At 45.4% G+C, this 20,476-nt stretch overlaps 1 protein-coding gene across 2 annotated transcripts in view; it reads right to left on the bottom strand.

The window, feature by feature from the left end:
• FAM120C (family with sequence similarity 120 member C) overlaps positions 1-20,476 on the bottom strand; it is a 43,242-nt gene that overhangs the window by 8,170 nt on the left and 14,596 nt on the right. Inside the window, exons 3-14 of one of the 2 annotated variants that reach the window (XM_066580565.1) lie at positions 15,161-15,243; positions 11,634-11,762; positions 11,326-11,428; positions 11,168-11,250; positions 10,157-10,437; positions 9,742-10,021; positions 3,952-4,123; positions 1,201-1,450; positions 994-1,108; positions 691-900; positions 306-507; positions 92-230 (exon numbers count right to left, since the gene is read on the bottom strand). In XM_066580565.1, the coding sequence (XP_066436662.1) occupies positions 92-230; positions 306-507; positions 691-900; positions 994-1,108; positions 1,201-1,450; positions 3,952-4,123; positions 9,742-10,021; positions 10,157-10,437; positions 11,168-11,250; positions 11,326-11,428; positions 11,634-11,762; positions 15,161-15,243 (2,047 nt within the window). The remainder of the gene's footprint in view (positions 1-91; positions 231-305; positions 508-690; positions 901-993; positions 1,109-1,200; positions 1,451-3,951; positions 4,124-9,741; positions 10,022-10,156; positions 10,438-11,167; positions 11,251-11,325; positions 11,429-11,633; positions 11,763-15,160; positions 15,244-20,476) is intronic. The other variant, XM_066580566.1, reaches the window with a different exon arrangement.

The following is a 20,476-nucleotide window of genomic DNA, read 5'->3' as shown; positions in this document are numbered from 1 at the left end:
AAACCACAATTTGTACCAATGATCAGATTATTTCCGAGATGCACTATCCACAGGTATCCAAATAACAGATGTAAGCATATTGTAAACTCACCCTTTTCCTGGACCCCCAACAGAGACAACTTGCATGCCGAAAGCTCCCCGACCTCGGGAAGGTTTGCTTCCAGCCCACTGACCTACAACCATACCCGCAATCTCCAGCTTGCCTCCTTGTGGAGGAATAGGATGAACTCCTGCGTTGGAGAAAAGTAAAGTTATTACCAAGCAAAATAAGTGGAATCATGTAGTTTGGGATATACAATCCTCACCGGAAAAGCCTCTGTTTCTTCCAGGGGGAGGTGGGGGCATCGAACCCATGGCTCTAGGATACAGCGGAACAGGGTAAAATGGTGGCATCATAGGGGGCATGAATGGTGGCGGCGGAAGTAGTGGAGGTGGTGGTTGGCGGTTTAGGTTGATCCCCTCCAAGATGCTCTGTCTCATCTTCTCCACTTTGGCTGCCTGTTCTGCCTGCAGAGGCCAATCAACAGATCATAGTCATGTCAGCCCACAATAAGATTGCACAATGTAGTTTACTGCAACCTCCCCCCAAACTAAACTGTTCTCAGAATCTGTTTTTCCCCAGTCAGTGACCTACAGACATGCGCTCATTTAGATTCGTTACTTACTAAGCAAATCCAATTGACGTCTTACCTGGCCATCGCACAGTTCAATTAATGGGACTTTTTCGCGGCCGGCTCGGATTAGCTTGCTCTGGAAAAGCTTCCCATCAAAGTAAATCCAAGGACAGCAATGTTCCCAAGGTACAGGCTGGCCACAGGCATCATTGGCAAATAGTGCAGTGTCCACCCCGCTCATGAAGAGAGCGGCCAGTTGTACTCCACGAGCATCCAGCTTTTCAATCTGCTCAATATCATCAGTGAATTAATATCAGCCAATTACTGTTAAGCTTTAAATACACTTCTCTCATAATTTGATGAGGAGTCCATCCTTTACCTTTAGCTCTTGCAGTTGGTCTGGTTCATACAGTTGAGAAGATACAGCCTGGGCTAAGAACGCATCCAGCTCGTGCCTCAGTAATATCCTTCCTCCAGGCCACTGCATCATATACCTGCAAATAAGAAGAGGCAGTGACTCCTCCATGTCCACAGGAGCCCAAAGACCCCTCAAACATGAGAAGGGCAGAAGACGTGTTCTCCTCACCGCAGTACGCAGCACATCAGGAGGAGATGAGTGGGCACATTGGCTGGATTTAGCATGCTGGGGGTATCTGCCTTCATACATGCCAAGAAAGCTCTCATTCTGCGGTTCTTGTCTTCTACAGCTTTGCCAAGCCATAGTTTCTTTAAATTGGGACAGGTCCATTCTCTAAAGGTCAATGCCGATACCAGCTCTGGTGTTTGAGGAGACTTTCCTTTGTAGGCGGACCATTCCTTGATAATCACTGGTGGAACTGGGGAACAAACAAAATAGGATTTCTAATCTGTATATAACATTTTGCACCTTCTGAGAAGTGGATTACTAATCTGCTCCCCGCTGTTTTGTTTTTCCTCGGTAATAGCACTCCACCCATTTGGAGCGGGTGCTTACACTGCACAATGGCGCTTTTACACGAGCGACAACCGGCTCAACGACTGCAAGTGCTGACGTCACTGCTAAGGGCGTAAGCGCTTGTGCAGATCACTTAGACAGACTTCACCGCTGGATCGCGGGCTTCTTGCAGCGCTTTACCTCCTATGTGAAGAGCTTACATGCAGTGAGAATCCTGCGATCCAGTGATGGTTTTTATGCTGATTGAAAGTCAGCGATAACGAGTAGTGAACACTTACATTTACACTGGCCGATTATCGCCTAAATTCGTTCATTTGAACATATGTTGAGCGATAATTGTCCCGTGTAAAAGGCCCATTAGGGTTTGTATTAGCAGAACTTTATGTTGCTGTTGTACTGCACCTGTATAAGAATGCAATACATAGCCAAATGGGGCTTACCCCGAAAGGAGGGGTACGGACGATTAGCCTCTGCTGAGGGTGCTGTGTTGCAGCGATGTTCTTGGCAGTCCCGCATTTAATAGGGGCTTACTGGCATGCAATTGCATGTACTAACAACCCCATGTTCCCAGTAATATGTGTGAACTAAGTCTTACTTTCTTTCACTGTAAGTTAGCCCTGCATATTAGAAGAATGTTGTCTGAACTCGCTGATCATCTATTTCACATGGGGATGGTCCCAACTTTCCCCAAGTGACAAATACAGAATTTCAGCATGCGGACCCTTTTGTTCTAAGGGGACATGGACCAATTTATCGTTCGTACACAGGAACGAAGAGTTCGCCCGTGCAGCCTGTTTATACAGGCAGATAAACAGTGCAGCTCTCAAATCGTTCAGTTGTTCACATTCACTGAATATGAACGACTAAACGATCGCCGTTTACATGCAACGATGTGTAAACGAGCAAACAATGATTTTTATGCTTGCATAAAATGGACGAATGATAAGCGAATGAATTCTCGTTCACCATTCAGCCGTTGACTGTGTTTAGACATCATTCAAATTCACACCATCAGCGTTCTTCTCTTCCTACTGAAAACACATGCATATGTATGGGGTCAGGAGGAAGAGCAGTCGGTTGGCCGACAGCCATCTAAGGTGTTTGGCGGTCTTAAGCTGACCAATCACAGAGGCAATGGTGAAAAAAACCAAAGGACCTATAAATGATCAAAACTAAACTATTATAGAACTCCTTTACTCTACAATTGTGTGTGGATGGATACACTAACGCACACGGATCTCAGTGCATAGATCTGACATATGCTGTGGTCCTTATGCTTTCTAACATGCAGTTCCTTTCATAATCATTAGAGTCAGATGAACTCTCTTGTAACGTAGACCATCAGAATCAGATGTCTGGAGGTCCGGCTTCTGGCATTCCTGCTGTGTATTGAGGTGCCATGTGGCGGAACTACCAGAGCTCGGCACATTGTGCAGCAGCCATGAAAGCTCAGCCCCATTCAATAAAAAAGTTCTGGAATAACTCTCTAATAAAGAATATCCATAAAACTAAGGGTGCCTATTAGATGAGCGAGCATACTCGCTAAGGGCAATTGCTCGATCAAGCATTGCCCTTAGCGAGTACATGACTGCTCAGGAGCAAAGATTTGGCTGCCGGCGGCGAGGAACGGAGGGGAGATCTCTCTCTCCCACTCTTTCCCCAGCAACTCACCTCACACCCGCGCCGGCAGCCGAACCTTTTCTTCCGAGCGGGTAGGTACTCGCTAAGGGCAATGCTCGATCGAGTAATTGCCCTTAGCGAGTATGCTCGCTCATCTCTAGTGCCTATACATGGAACGATTTATCGCTTGCACGAGCGAACGGTGACGTTTTAATGCAGGCAGATAAATCGTTCAGTCATTCACAGTCGCAGTACGAGTAAATGAGAACGACTGAACAGTCGGTATTTAAACCGAACGAGCCAACGATTAATTTTATGCTTGTGTGAAATGAACGAAAATTGAACAAATTATCGCTCATCGATCAGTCGTTGGCTGTGTTTACACTGAACAATCATCATTCAAATTCGAAGGATCCAGCGATTTTCTGAACAATTATTGTTCGGAGTAAAAGCGCCCAAGGCAGCGGGGAAGGGAAGATAGCAAATAGCCGACAGAAATATCCTTAGGAAGATTAGGTTTCAGATCAGGCAGCTTAGCAGAACAAAGGATTTGCCTAGAGCGAGACAGAAACTGGCAGAGACAGGAAGTAAACAAGTGTCACCTAGAGTTTGCGGTTTGTTCTGCACACACGTGCTATGATCTTAACAACCTAATAAATGTAGGGAAAGGCTGAAGCCAAGTAATCCCTTCCACATGCGGCATGATTAACACAAAGCAATATCTATGGTTGAAGATATACAACAGTACAGGCATAAGACAAAATAGATGCGTTAATGGCTCACCGTCTACTGGCAAGCGACGACGCATGGCTAGCCGCTCCAGACGCCTCTGGGTCTCAGCAAGGCTGAATAGGACTCCATATACATACTGACGAGCTGGGCGGAAGAGGATAGCAGCAGGAGGGAGGTCAGCATTGCACTCATCCTCTATGCAAACAGGCAGCTTAATCTCACCCTTTAGGGGGATAAAAATAAGAGAAAAAAAGGTAAGGTAGCGATCACACCTGTCAGAAACTTTCTTTGGAGATTTAAGGCCCTTTTACACGGGCTGACAGTCTGTCAAACGACTGCACAAGTTCGGTCACCGCTAAGGTAGTCGGCGCTCGTGCACAGCATTTAAACTAAAAGATGTGCCACCGGCTCACGGGCTTCTTATCCACTTCACCTTCTATGGACAGCGCTGGGCGGGGAGCGTTTACAGAGGACGAGAAGCCAGTGAGCCAATGAGGTTTTTTAAGCCAACTGAAGAGTCTGCTTAAAACCACAGCGAATGAAATGTAAGCGATTTTTTTGCATTCACACTGAAAAATTATCGCTCAAATTTGTTCATTTGAATGAATTTTGAATGATCATCGTTGCGTGTACACGGGCCTTTAGTCATATTTGAGAGAGAGAGAGAGAAAAAAAAATTGTGCTGCATGCTATTTCTCCAGCACAGGGACTGAATCGGACACGGCCCGCTGTATGTACACTGCTGATTGCATAGTATTGAGCATTGTGAGACGTACAAAACTCACTAAAACACAACCTATTTGCGGTGGGTGTATTAACATGCGTGACTTCTCTCTCGCAGCGATGCTGCAAGATGAAGACGTTGTAGCGGGTCCTGTTTTTTCGCGACATCGCCCATTATTTCCTATGGTAAACAAATACCGCATCGTACTCTCATGCCATCCGTGAGTGCGACGCGGTCTTTACCATTAGAAGTACTGAAGCAACATGCGATTTTTTTTTTATGCATGTGAAACTCACATGTACAGAGAGGCATTTTTCTTGGAAAACGTATCACACTCACAGAAAAATCGTATATTTTTTCGCAGTACTGTCTGTGCACATATAGCCTAAGTTAATGAAGTCCGTTGGGCGTTATTTGTGTCTGTGATATGATGGATCTGTCACAGCTGGAATTCCCTTTTTGACGCCATTCCCAATGCGTGTGTGTAGTTGGCCTAACAATATGAAGGAGAGTGATCACCTTCGCTAAAGTCAATGTTTTACCCATTACAATTACGCTAAAATCTGCTGCATGGCATAAAGGAGGTTCATTTGTCACAATACGTTAGTATATTGTTATTATATGCCATCAGTTTTTCATTGGTCAAGGCTAAATTGCTGGGATCCCCATTGATCCATAGAATGAAAGGTTTCACTTGCACAGTGACGCTCCTGGCCAAATCGGGTGGCTGGGATTACACCCTTTAACCCCTTGAGCATGCGGCCCTTTTATTTTCTTCTATTTTCTGTTTTTCCTCCTTACTTTCATAAATCTTAATTCGTATTTATTATCCATTGACGTAGCTGTCTGAGGGCTTGTTTTTGGAGGACAAGTTGTATTTTTAAATCATACTAGTACCAGTGTTTATGGCGGCACCACTTACTAATATAATATAGTAAAAGGGATTGGAGTTGGTCACAGGTCCTAAAGCAGCAGAGCCGGACAGCAGCCGTGTGCTTACAGGACCTGTGATTATGTCACCGTCATGTGATCAGTCACCGGAGCTCTGCCCCCGATCACATGATGGTGATATCATCACAGGTCCTGTAAGCATGCGGCTGCTGTTAGGCTCTGCATGTTTTAGGACCTGTGATGGTGTCACAGTCATGTGATCAGGGGCAGAGCTCAGAGCCCGGTGATATCAACACACGTAACTCACAGTCACTCACAGACAGGCGGTCGTTAGCATCTTGACTATTTATGGACCTTAAAATTTCTCAGTGGAGTGAAATAGAAAAAATAAATAAAATTGTGCAATCTTTGCGGTGAAGGGGGGCAGGCTTTGGAGTTTTTATGGTGTACACACTGCAGCAAACATGACATAACTCTTCATTCTATGCATCTTCTATGCAGATCTTGCATGGCTGGACTTGTTGTAGTAGATGAGAACTCAAAAGTGGCCTTAGAAATAATCTCGTCCAGTCCGGTGCCAAGGAGGTGAGAGTCAACAATAGGAAGACGTGTTAATGACTGTTTAGAGACAGCTTCTGTGGCTCAATATTTGAGTCAACAGGGAGTTACCAAAGCTGCTGATGCCAAAGCCAATAATCTGGCCGTATCTACAGAGGCCTTACAGATAAATTTTCCCGCCTGGCCTATCTGCTGCGCAATGTCTGCTAATTCTTCCAGAGGAGACCCAGAAAGAATGCGGCAACGAAATTACTTAGCCCATTTAATAGTGGCTTAAGTGACCCAAATAGGTGTAAAAATAGGCCAAAATGCCGAACCCACAGCCTCAGAAAGGAAACTATGGCTAGGGATTCAAATTATTTTGTCCCATACATCCCTAAAGGACGAGGCGTCAGCCATAGGTAGGATGGTGTGCTTTGGCATACAGGATACTGAGGAATCCACTACTGATGAAGACGCCCAATTTTCAACTAGGTCCGCTAGAAAAGAATGCATGACATCCAAACGCTTAGGTTTGGTGAAGTGTTTGCCTGGAAGGTTCTCTGGCTAAAACGTCCTCAAACTCCGTACGGGGAGGGTGACCTTCGATGAACGCTTTGGGCATCTGAAGGAAAAGGTTTTCCCAGATGAAGCAGGTGGTCTGATCCTTCCCCAGATGAGGCAGGTGTCTGATCCTTCCCCTGAAGGCTCCTGCACACTGGCGAGAGACACATCGGGATGTGATGGACGCCCTGATATCGCTCTCGCAATCCTTCTGAAGCCCTGGATGCGAGGCGTTTCTGCAGGAAAACAGCCTCCTAGCCCAGCAGGGCTGAAGGAATCTCCTGCTGTGGCTGTCACAGCTGCGGCAGGAGATCGTGATCTTCTCCCACTAAATTCAATGTGCCAGCGGCAGCATTGAAATATAAGCCCTACCCCGAAAATAGTCCATAACTGTAGAAAATAAATAAAAATACATCACCTTAGATAGTAGCGCTGTCTTCTAGCAGGTCCCTGGCACTTTTCCACAGCTTCTCTTCTAGCCGGGGACTGAAAAACTGCCGCCTCCTGAAAGCGCTGCTCTGCTTGACTGCGCGCTGTGACCAATGAGAGGCAGCGCTCAGCTATCATTTAATGAATGGCTGAGCGCTTTCTCTGATTGGTCACAGCGATCAGCCAATCAGAGGCAGCGCTTTCAGAAGGCGGGGATTATTCAAACCTCGGCCAGAAGAGAAGCTGAAGAAAAGTGCCGGAGACCTGCTAGGAGATGCGCCGGAGATGACAGCACTTCTAAGGCGATGTATTTTAATTTTTTTTCTACAGTTATGGATTATTTTCGGGGTAGGGCTCATATTTCAAGCCCCCCCCACGCAACAAAAATCCTCAACGCGGAGAGTTCCCTGCCACTGCTGTCACAGCAGTGGCAGAGGATCGCGATAATCTCCCAATGATTTCAATGGGGCTGGCGCTGCTGCCACCAGCCCCATTGGAAACAATGGGTGAGATCGCAAAAAGAATGGACATGCTGCGATTTGGTTTGAACGCTACATCGCAAGCGTTAAAACATCGCACATGTGAATGGAGCCATTGGCTTAATAATTTAGCAATTTCTCGTAGCCTTGCAACGCATGGAAAATCAAGCGATTTCCTCGCCAGTGTGAAGGCACCCTGAAGGGTCTCTTTCACACTAACTATTGACCAGAGAAGAGAGATTAGAGGCCCGTTCCTCATTCAGGTCAGAATCTGAGTGAGACTCAGAGTTCGCCTTCAGTGCGACCTTCGTCTCTGGAGGAGAATTCCGAATACATCCCTGCAGGAACTAGGGGGATGCCTATGCAGGGGAGCTGGAAGCTTGCCTTGAACATCATGGCCTCACCTGCTTCCATGACCTACCACGGGACAGGTCATGCGTGGCCAAATAGTAATTGTCAGACATGCTTGGTGGCGGTTGACTGATGCAGTACACCTTGTCCATTATGAAAGCGGCAACTTTTTTTTTAATTAAAGTATTTTTTATTAAACTTTTTCACCTTTTGCATATTTTAAAACATTTTTTTTAACAAATCTTTGGTTTCCCCTCCCTCCCTCCCCCTCCCCCTCTCACCCACCCCCTTCCCTTCACCCCCCTCCCTCCCCCATCCCCCCTAAGATTTCTCTCTCAACGTTCTGTTCTTTGGGTAAACTGTCTCTGAATGAACACAGTGTTGTGTCGTAAACAATAATAACAGTGAAAGCGGCAACTTTAGTAAGGCCCGATGCCGCCCAAGAGAAGGAGTATGCCCATTGAGGTTCGGCAGTAGCAAATAATTGAACTGGTAGGGTGCCCGACTTGACGAAAGACAGACAGTGCACAATGGCTCAGCCTGTTGGCATGGAAATTTGGTTCTGCAGCGAGCACAGGCAAAAATTATGGCTCTAATTGGACCCTACTGCTCTGGAGTTGGACATGGCGCCAAAAAGACTGCGTAAAGCAGTCAGTAGAGCGATCGTCTATGGAGAAGGCGGCCCAATCCTGCCACAATCTCAGCATAGCAAGGAGTAAGCTCACCTGCCTTTCAATAGGGAGTGAGTACTCCAAAATGAAGAGGTTGGCAGGTCAGGGTCAAACTAAAAGTTACTGTGCCTCCTTTTCTTCTGAGGATTGGGCCAGTAATCGACTTGTTAACTCCAGACTGTTTGGGATCCTGCAAAATCAATCAGGGATTTGAAATGCCACTGTGAGAACCAGCAGTGTCATTCACAGGGTTAACAACTGCGATCAGCCTTAGGGCTCATGTCCACGGGCAAAATGAGATTTAAAATCCGCAGCGGATCTCCCGCGCGCGGATCCGCACCCCATAGGGATGCATTGACCACCCGCGGGTAGATAAATACCCGCGGATCGTCAATAAAAGGCATTTAAAAAAAAATGGAGCATGAAAAAATCTGGACCATGCTCCATTTTCGTGCGGGTCTCCCGCGGGGACGGCTCCCGCGGGCTTCTATTGAAGCCTATGGAAGCCGTCCGGATCCGCGGGAGACCTAAAATAGGAATTTAAAGAATTTACTCACCCGCAGCGGGCGGCGAAGCTCTTCTCTTCCTCACGGCCGCATCTCCCTTGCTTCGGCTCGGCGGATGTGCCCGGCGCATGCGCGCGGCACATCGACGACGTGCCGCCGGCGTAAGGAATTCATCCGCCGGCCGAAAGAGAAGATCCGGCCGTGAGGAAGAGCAGAGCTTCGCCGCCCGCTACGGATAGGTAAATTCTTTTAAATTCTTATTTTCAGCGCTCATGTCCGCGGGGCAGGAGGGACCCGCTGCAGATTCTCCATGTAGAATCCGTAGTGGGCCCGATTTTCCCCGTGGACATGAGGCCTTAAGGCTGAACGTGCGTCAGCTGTGAGCAACAGCTGGCACCCGCATTATATAGAGCCATACAAACCCCAAATGCACAGGATGTAAATTTACGCCCGGTGTTAAGAGGTTAAGTAACACTGAACTTACTGACCACACATACTGCTGTAGAGCACAAGTCCATATACTGTAAGCGGTGATATGGATGTAAAGTGCATTAGTGGCGTAAATTGGATTGCAGAGCGAATAAATGAGAGTTCTGCAGGTTGTATACAGTGATCACCCAACTTAAAATGCACACAAAGCAGAGCTATCAGCATGGACCTAGGAGAGCAACCTTATGTGTGTATCTTACCTTAGTAAGAACATGGTAAATGTATGGATACATAAGACCACGACGATGCCTATGTTCTGCCACCCGTAAGACTTCGGGGGCAACTGGAGGTAGAGGTGGAGTGGTGATGTCCATGTGGTTCCTGGTTGCCATGGACAGCAATGATGGTATCTGAGATTCATTGTGCCCCATGTTCTGGCCGGACTCTCCACCTCCTGTGTGATGGCCCCAGTTCTGGGAAAGCTTGTCACCAGAAGATTCCTCCCAGTTAGTCTTATGCTGTCGAGTATCTGTCACGTGACTGAATAAAAGAAAAATAAAAGGATCTCAGTGACAAGATTTACATGAATGGCTTCTATATTCCAGAAGTTATTTAAAAAGGAACTAAATAACGACTTCTAGAAAGGCTATGTTTCTATGAAATGATGAGAATTACTTGGATGCGGCGCCATTCTGATCTTCATCAGAGGAAGAAGAGGGAGAGGATTCCTGGCCTGATGAAGGAGAAGGCTTCAAAGTCAAGTGATTGTGGAACTTAGAAACAGTTGTGTCATATGGTAAAGACCAGCCAGAAAACGGGCCCCCTTTCAGAAGGTTGTCATCGTGGAAATGAGAAAAGTCACCCATGTGATGAGGAGGAAACACAAAGCCAGAATTGGGGCCAGGAGGAAATGGGTGGTGCTGATACTGCAGCTTTGCAGGCATTTGGTGCCCAAACTATAAAAGGAAGAGAAGTTTAAGACTTAATGATTCTTGAGTTGAAGGAAATACCTCCACAAACTAAATAGGTGAAAACGATCCAACTAATGTCTATCGCTCCTTTTAAGCTGAACGATTTTGAACGAGCTGCTGACGTTATCACGAGCTCGCTCGCGCTCATGCAGCCCGTTTAGACAGGCAGATTCGTCGTTGAGAATCGTTCACTTCTCCTTCAGTGTTTCCCATTCCTACGTGAAACACTGGATGAGAAGCGTTTAAACTAGAGATAAGCGAGCATACTCGCTAAGGGCAATTACTCGATCGAGCATTGCCCTTAGCGAGTACCTGCCCGCTCGGAAGAAAAGGTTCGGCTGCCGTCGGCGAGAGTGGGGAGGAACGGAGGTGAAATCTCCCTCTCTCTCCCCTGCCCACTGCCGCAGTCATCGGCTCGTATTTAGACTGAAAAATTATCGTTCACTTTCGCTCATTTGAACTACTTTTTAGAAGAATAACACAGCATATAGTTAACAAAAGGGTTGCCTGAGATTAGAAGAAGGATAACAGCGCCACTCCTGCCATGGGTCATGCCTGGTACCGCAGTACGCTCCCATCCAAATGAATGGTATTGAGCTACAGCAGCAGGCACCGCCTATGGGTACAAGGGGCGCTTTCTCTAATCCTCACCAATCCCTTTAAAGTTACTAAGCATAGTGTGCTATACAAGACAGTAGAGACAAGTAAAGCTCACCACAGGCTTGCCAATGTGTACTCCTCCCATTTGGTTGTGTGGTAGAGGGGGAACTCCAAACTGATTGGGTCCGTATCCTGCAACTAAGGAAAGCAGGAGCTTAAAGGCATTACTCTGCAAGGAGCAATTCAGATACAAGTCACTGCCTACATACTCACCAACAAAGGGAGAAGGATTTAGCTGAGGTGGTCGCTGTTTGGTGGCGACTGAATAATATTCCACGGCTTTTTTAAATCGCTCAATCTTGTCTTCTGTCCTGGACTAAACCGCAAAATAAATAACTTGTTAATGAGCTTAGCTCACATTATCTGTGAATGTTACAACAAAGTATCACAACCGCCTCCCTGTTATATGTATCACAGCACAGATACAATGTTGCTCGTATTTGTTAGACGGTACAAATTTCTTAAAGTTTTTACCAAAACAACATCACAATATATCCATAGAAATCCAATGCTGTACCCACCTGCGAGTGTCTGAATATCTCCTTCCCCACAGCATCCAGGTTAGAGGCATCTTTAATAGTTGCCACATACTCAGAGACGGCTTTTATAACTACATCACAAGGTGGCAAGACCAGTTGGTGTGCACGGACCTGGAAGAGATAACAACTAATCATATTAGGAGCGGAAACATAAGAAATATTCTATTTCAGGATTCTGAAATTTAGTTTTATTCATCATCACCTTCCAAGAGCTACAACTTAGTTGTATGTGGCTTGTTCATATGAGAAAAGGAGCGCCGTTTAATGGTACTATTTAAGTTTTCAATTTGCATTTTTGATTAAAAAACCTCCCATCAAGTATTAAAACAGCAAAAACAAGTACAGATACTGAAGTAACAATTGTATACGTATATTGTGGGACAATACTGAAATAAAGGAATATAAAGTACAATCGGAGTGTGCGTTCATTACGTGCGGCCTGCTTAAAAAAAAACAAAAAAACGACAACACAGGCTTAAAGTCACAACAGAAATAGGTGAAATGCATTTGCCTCCCCTCCCCCACACCACTACCAAGGTGGTTAAACCCCATAGATGACCATAAAAGTTGGAGTTAAAGGGTACATGGTATAATGGTACCATGCAATATACTGAATAGATTAGATATTTTTACGTGGAGTGCAATAGAAAAAAAACCTGCAGTTGTGCCATTTTATTTGGGGTCTCATTTGGTGCTCGCCGTGCACTAAAATTATATAACCTTATCCTGCAGGTCAGGATAATTATGGCAATAAGTTACAGTAATGTTTTAGAACTTATCAAAAGTAACTCAAAATGGACGAGCTGTGGTTTTTATTTGTACTATTTTGGGATACATACATGTATGATACATACATACAAAGAAAATAAGCGTTTTGCCTCTTTTTTTTTTAGCGGTTTTTACCTGCAGGATAAAAAGGGTGTTAAATGTATTGTACAGGTCGTTACGGATATGATGATACCAAATATGTGTTGATTTTTAAAACATTTTTCTAATACAAATAGGGGTAAATGCCCCAAAAAGGGTTGTTATTTTGTACTTTTTTTTTAACATTTAACACATCCCTGTAGTTGGCTTTAACCATAGCTGCTGTAATGCATTACAAGACTTCTGTACTGCAATGTCTTCTCAGTTACAATAGCGATCATAGGCAATGGCAAGTATGTGGCGTCCTGTTGCCATGGCAACCCATCAACACTCTACGATTACATTGCAGGGGTCCGATGACGTGTAAGCAGGAGTGCGCTCCCTCTGTGAACCCTTTGTATGTCGCGGTCCACGTAGATCGCGCACGTCGGAGGTTAACAGCAGGAATCGCTGTTCTGTTGCAGCCAGAGGCCGGCTATCAGTCACAGCCGGCTCAGCTTCGGAGCCTCCGCCATTCACAGGATGCAAGTTTACGTCCTGTGGCGTTAAGGGTTAAAGGGAACCTGTCAGGTACTTTATGCTGTGCTCATGGAGTACATCATAGGGACAGACATGCCAATTCCAGCGATGTGTCACTTATGGGGAATGTGCAGGGAGTTTGGTAAACTTACAGCTCGCTTCTGCAGCTCCACCCATCCACCCTGACAGTCTTCTAGTTATTAAATTGCATATTGAGAAAACAGCCAATGACAGAGGGTGGGCGTGGCTATTAGGCCATGTTCACCCTGCAGTTCGCTTCAGTTAACCATTTCTGTGTTCCGTGTGAGGAGCAGAGAAACGGAAGTAAAAATAGAATTAAACATGTCAATTTTATTGCCCATCGATTTCAACAGGTTAACCCTTTCCAATCCAATTTGTATCCTGGTTTTCCTAGGGGGCTTACTCTTTTTCTGCCGTTGTACAACGGCGCTATCTGTTGGATAAAGCCAGTACTGCATTAGGTGATATGTTGGATACTCTCCAACAGCAGAGAGGCTGACAATATACAGTAAGAGAACCCCGACAGACATCTTCCAACATCGGAGCTGTACAGCCTTAAATCATAATGTCTTCAGAGGTCAGACAGTGGATTGGAAAGGGTTAAGAAAAAAAAAAGGAAATATTTCTGTTTTTCAAACAAAACAAGCAGTGCAGTCAGAGTCGCTGCCTGTTTCGTTTGAAAAATGAGACAGAATGGAATTAAACAGAAAAATATATATTTTTTTACATGTTTTAAAATTAAATTAATGGGGAATAAAATGGGAACGTTTACTTGTTTTTATTTCCGTTTCTCTGCTTCTCAAATGGAACAGGGAAAAGGAAGTAAACTGAGGCTAACGGCAGTGTGAACAAGCCCTAAAAGCTGGGCTCTTCTCTTGCCAAGAGCTGTAGAAACATACACAAACGTGATGCAAGTTCTCCAAAATCCCTGCATGTTACTCTATAAGTGACACTGCTGCAATCAGCATAAATCACTTGACGGGTTCTCTTTAAGAAAGCCAGGAATCAAGCAAAGCCCTGCGATGCCAAGTGGACTTAGAGCCCATTTACCCAGAAAGATGATCGCTCAAAAAACACTCAAACAGCAGTTTGAGTGAAAGTTTGGAGCGATCACTTTGCATAAGCTCTTAAGCAGCTATTTAGCTACTTAAGAGTTTATCAGTGTGTAAATGATGGCGGCCGCTGTATACAGAAGACAGGGGGAACGCTGTTATCTGCATACAGCTGCTTTGTTCTTGGTCAGCTGGTATCTCGCTGAGCTGATAGCTCCAAGAACAGCAGACATGCTAACAGCTGCTTTGTTCTCTGAGCCATCGCTGAGAGCTCCGAGTGGGATACCAGCTGAAAGAATACTATCAGCAGATATCCCACTGAGAACTCCGTGCACGGCGCTGATGAGTCATTGCTGACTTGTAGCTTGCTAAAGGTTAGTGATGAACGAATCGTGCACGAAAAATGCACAATGGCAGCGCGTTTAGACACGATTATCGCTCAAAAGATGGCTTTTCAGCAATAATCGTTGTGTCTAAATGGGCCTTAAGATGTGCCATCACGGAACAAAGGGGAATCACTGAATTGTGATGTGAAACCTGTGATGGTACATAGGCAGGAAATGAAAAACAACAGAGCTTCTGTCAGCAGTGAGCGCACTGAAAACAAGATGAAGTCTGAGGACTGACTTTTTGTTTTGGTCTGGTTGGAATGCCCCTTTAGAGGGAACCTGTCATCATCACCTTTGAGTCCCATATGTTATGTAATGGGGCTCAAAAGTTGTGGAAACAAGGAGCCTGGGCCACTCACCTAACGCCCCTTAATAGCGCTGTGTCCCCGCACGCTATGGCAGCTTGAGTCTTTTTGCACGTACATCTCCCAAAGAGATTAACAAGAGAGCGTGCGCAGTCAGCCGAAGAGTCACTCTGTGTGCATGCGCCAACATCTCAGGAACACAGCGCATGCACGGCGCACAACGCTGAGCATCAAACACCGCTCCATGGACTCACCGTTCCCTTACCCTTGATCCCCATGACGTAGTTTATAAGCCTCAAAGCAACAATATATCAGAATATAAGAGGCACTGCAAATAATAATATATAATAAATCACCTTGAGTGAAGCGAGAGGATGATCTGGTCCCAGCAAACTCCAATGAAATGCGGCTAAGTCTTCATCAGGAAGAATATGATTACCTGCAGCAATAAGAGCACATTAGCACTTTAATAAACTAGAATGCAGCCATAGCGCTTTAACTCTAACTTGAGCACCCTGTAATAACGATGTACCCTGCAGGGGTTGAGGATAAGGAACAAACTTTTTGACCACACAGACTGGAATTCAGGGAGGCTGCCACCCTTCTTACCTCCCTTCTCAAACTAGTTCATCCCTACCATGTAATGTCAGCTTCCACCGTACCCTAGATGCCACTCAATTTAGTAAAACAATTCTGCATATAACATAGACCTTCCCTACTGACTGCACCCCTCGTCATCTGATAACATACGTCCCTCCGCTTAAGGCTTGCCTTGGGGGAGCGAGAAACTTCATGTGGTCAGCAGTGTTCAGCCTACATATTGGCCGCCGCACAGCTGGGTTTTGGCAGGTCTGCGTGACTGGCTAATGAAGTAAGTATTCACTAGCTGTAAATTGTGAACGGTCGCATAAAATCACGCAGCCATTAACCACTTAAAGGTATTGGTCACTTAATTCACCAACATGCTGCATAGACCAGCATCACCGGCGGGGTTGGCAGCAAAAATCGCTGCTGTAACCAAGCTGTACAGCGACCGCTACATGGGACCCTTCAGTGATAATCGGCAATCACATCAGATATATTAATGAGCCTAATAGAACATAGAAATTTGGTCCTGGGTAAAAAAAAAAAATATATAAAAGCTAGCACAAAGTACACAAAACTTTATACATAAAGAGGAGCCCATTCATTTCCTTGGAGCTGAGCTGCAATACCACACACAACCCATGGACAGATGGGGCACTGTACTTCTAATGCGAGACAATCGCCTCGATAAAGTGAATGTCATATACACACACAGTGGCAATTAACTGCATGAGGTAAAGTTTTACCCATTTTATGCAATTCTTCTAACCCTCTTGTATCAAACCAAACATGACGGCTTTAACCCCTTAGTGACCAAGCCTGTTTGCGCCATAGTGATGAAGCCAAATTTTGGAAATCAGACATGAGTCACTTTAACATGGAATAACTCCGTAAAGGTTTTGCATATCCAAGTGATTCTGACATTGTTTTTTCGCCACATGTTGTACTTCATTTAGGTGGTAAAAATAGACCGCTAGAATTTGTGTTTATTTATTAAAAGCACCAGAATTGGGAACATTTTGAAAAAAATTGTCATTTTTTCACATTTTCAAATTGCAATATCAATATGTGCAAACATACTGTACAAATTTTTGACAAGATATATATTTCCATCTGTTTACTTTATTCTGGACGCACATTTGAAAAACTTTAGTATTTTTAAACGATTTAGATGACGTACAAATTTAACAATTATTAATATTTTGAGGAACACTGTTTTTCTACACAAAGCCAAGATTGCAAAGGCTCATAGGTGTCAGGATGATAGACACCCCCCCAAAGGACCCCTATTTTAAAAACTACACCCCTTAATGTATCAACTGAGGGGCGTCATGAGTATTTTGACCCCACAGTTTCTTTTCAGGAGATAATGCAATTTAGAGGAGAAAAATATTAAATTTTTATATTTTAGCAAATATGTCATTTTAAAGACATTTTTTTCTATAGTGCACATCAAAATGAGGATTTGCACCCCAAAACGGATACCCGTTTCTCCCGTGTTCAGAGACATTACCCATTGTGGCCCTAATATGTCCGTATCTACAACGGGGCCCAAAATGAAAGGAGCAGCTGGTGGCTTTCAGAACAGACATTTCGCTTGAAGGTGATTTAGGCCCCATTGCCCACTTGTGGAGCCCTTGAGCTGCCAAAACGATAGAGAGCCCCCACAAATGACCCCATTTTGAAAACTAGACCCCTTAATGAATTCATCTAGGGGTGTACTGCGTATTTGGACTCCACAGTTTTTTAATGAATCCTAGCAAAGCAGAAGGAAAAAAAATTCTGATTTTCATTTTTTTGCAAATTGTTTGTTTTGTACAACACACATAGGAATGAAGACTTGCCACCCAAAACGGATCCCCGTTTGTCCCATGTTCAAAAACATACCCACTGTATCGCTAATCTTATGTCTGGCTGCACAACGGGGCATCAAATGTCAACTGTCTTTTAAATTCCACGTGATTGCCAGCTTAAAATCCTGCCCGCTGATCGCTCAGTGTAAACAGCAGCCTTCAGTACTGAATGGCGGCTGTGTTAAGTGAATGGAGAGGGGCAGGGGGAGAGCGAGGAGAGGTCTCCTGCACTGCCCCGCCCCCTAGCTAGCCGCTCCGTGAGTGAGTCAGCGACATTTGCTCATGTGCAGCAGCATGGGAGCGCGGACACACAGACGAGCGTCGGGCATCGTTTGCCCGTATAAATGGGCCTTAAGAGTCCAAAGCAATTAGTGAAATCAAGAGATGTCGTAGATGAGTATTTCGGTTCTGCTCACATGTACAATCTACGAGCACAACAGGAAGGAGGCCGGCAGCTTGGATACATGTCGTCACTGACTTTCCTCAAAGACTTTATACACTTTTTTATTGTTCCATCTAAAAATGATTCACTTTGCAAATCTTTAAAGGGTTATTCAAGACTTCTAAACTGATGGTCCATTCTTTGACTAGGCCATCGTTGCTAGATCAGTGGTTGTCAGACCGTCATCCGCCCTCCCATCAGTTGTTTGAAGGGCCGTCGTCTCCTTTGTTATTTAGCAGGCACAGCTTTGTACGTTTAGCAAAAATAAGCCTCTTTAAAGGGAATATGTCAGCCTTTTTACCGATGGTGATCAGTAACAGCGCCACAATCCTGCCGGCTTCTTTGCCCACACTTATTTTGTAATGAATGGTGATGAAAACATACCTGAGCAATAGAAGTTTAAAAGTTTCCAACGTCGCATGTAAAGGAGTCTGAGCAGTCCGGTGGGCGGGATGGACCATCTCTGCTGGCTGCTTGTTTCACCTACAAGTCCGCCCCTCTTGCCTCCTCGGACATGGATGACATAGTAAGTGTCATCCACGAGCCGATGTAAAGTTTTGTGGTCAGCTACCGGCGCATGCACAAAGTAGTAGTAATTCTGCGCCGGTAACAGACCTCACCGCTAACACAAGACTTTGCAGTGGTGCGTGGATGATGCCTACTAGAGGGATGGACTTATGGGGAAAACAAGCAGCTAGTTAAATGGGTCTGGTCCAGCCCGCCCACCATTACAAAATAAGTGTGGGAATGAGAGCCAATAACATTGCAGCGCTGTTATCAATCGCTATCTGTAAAAACTGCCGTCAGGCCCCCCTCAAGCCCCAATTAAAAATCTATTGCTTTGTGTCTGCAGCAAGTTCGCAGATCTACAGCGCGAGCCAAAAGTCTTCATACAGGAGTATTTAGTGTTTTGCAGATCCAACTAATTGGTGCTGCTAATAAAAGGAGATTGATGTGGTACTGCTGGCAGGTTTGGGGTTAACACATTACGTGAGTCCAGACATTCAATGCGACACAAGTATCCAGTAACCTTTTACGGGAATAAACATGTTTGCAGACTGTATGCAGAAGCCCGATTCTGCTTGTATTTGTACATATTAGAGCCCCTGTGCAGTCTGATCCTGCATTCATACTGCCACTCATCTCCCTATGGGCTCATGCCCACGGGAGTACCGCTGCCATAAACAAAACGCAGCCGGTGGCGATTGCGGAAAAACGCACGTTTTTCGCAGTCTCCATTAATGTTATGTTAATGGGAACCTCTAGCGGCGTAAATCCGCGGGAAATAGAACATGCTGCAATTTGTTTCCCGCAACGGAAATACGCGGTAAAATTCCGCGTGTCGGCAATGGCAGGTTAGGTTCAATAGAAACTAATTGCTGCGGAATTCCAGCACAGATTTACGCCGCAGGAACCGCGGTAAAAATCAGGTCATGGCCATTAGCCCTACTTCTTTCATGGGCAGATCAATTGCCTGTAATGACCGACGCGTATTTAAGGACCATTAACACGGTCACATAAATGATTGTTTACAACTAGAGATGAGCGAGCGTACTCGGATAAGCACTACTCGCTCGAGTAATTGGCTTTATCCGAGTATCGCTGTACTCGGGGCTAAAGATTCGGGTGCCGGCACGGAGCGGGGAGCTGCAGGGGAGAGCGGGGAGATCTTTCTCTCCCGCCCGCTCTCCCCTGCTCCCCGCTGCGACTCACCTGTCAGCCGCAGCGGCACCCGAATCTTTAGCCCCGAGCACAGCGATACTCGGATAAAGCCAATTACTCGAGCGAGTAGTGCTTATCCGAGTACGCTCGCTCATCTCTACTTACAACCTATGATCGTCCCTGCGGCCGTTTGCTTCCATTACGGTTGGCAATCTTACACAGAGATGGGCTGCCGACAAATGAACATTTTTACTTGCACATAAAAGATGTAATCAGCCGACCGGCAGATTGCTGAGCTGTTTATACCGGGCGATGATCCCGTGTAAAAGGGCTGTAAATATAGGGGCACGCAGCAGAAGGCTGGGCTTATGCAAGCGTATTTAAATTGTGTATTACGCGGTAAATCGCAGCAACTCAAATACATTGATTCTCGCTGTTCCACTCACACTTCTGTATATTCATTGCGTATAATACACGCGGAAAAAAGAGCGCAGCGTCTTTTTTTGCCGCGTATTACTCGCAATAGAGCCCTATGGTACTCTATAGGAAAGTAAAAAAAATAAGAATTCAGGAAGCCAGTGCAGGACGGCGTACGTGAGATACACTGTCACACGCAGGCAAAAATCGCGACAATACGCATTGCTGCTGTTCCACACCCCGGTAAAACACAGCGTTTTACCGTACGTTTGTATGAGCCTGGCCTGAATCCACAATAAATCCTCGCATGACCTCATTGCCGATTTTGCGGCGGATTTTTATAGATTTTACTCGTTGCATTGGAATGGCTGAAATCTGCAGTGAAAATTTGCAGTTTTCCACAAGATCTCGAGCGCGCTGCGGATGGCTAGATTCCATGGCGGATTTCTACTACTGTGAGCGAATGAGGTTTGTGCCACAACACAGTGAATGTGGTTTGAAGTTCGATGCGCATTTCGCAGCCGATATTCTACATCTATTCCGCGACGTGTGAACTCACCTTAAGAATTAGGGAACAGACGGATCTAACTATACGGGGTTTGTGTGACGTCTGCTACTATTGGGATGCAGGTCTGCATATCAGCTGTAGACACAAAATGATCAATTTCTAAATTAAAGGGGTATTTTGGGGCGCTGTCACTGCGGTTAGCACA

This window comes from Eleutherodactylus coqui, chromosome 10, assembly GCF_035609145.1.
Source record: "Eleutherodactylus coqui strain aEleCoq1 chromosome 10, aEleCoq1.hap1, whole genome shotgun sequence".
NCBI lineage: Eukaryota > Metazoa > Chordata > Amphibia > Anura > Eleutherodactylidae > Eleutherodactylus > Eleutherodactylus coqui.
The sequence above is the reverse complement of the archived record's forward strand: the minus strand, read 5'-3'. Positions and strand labels throughout refer to the sequence as shown.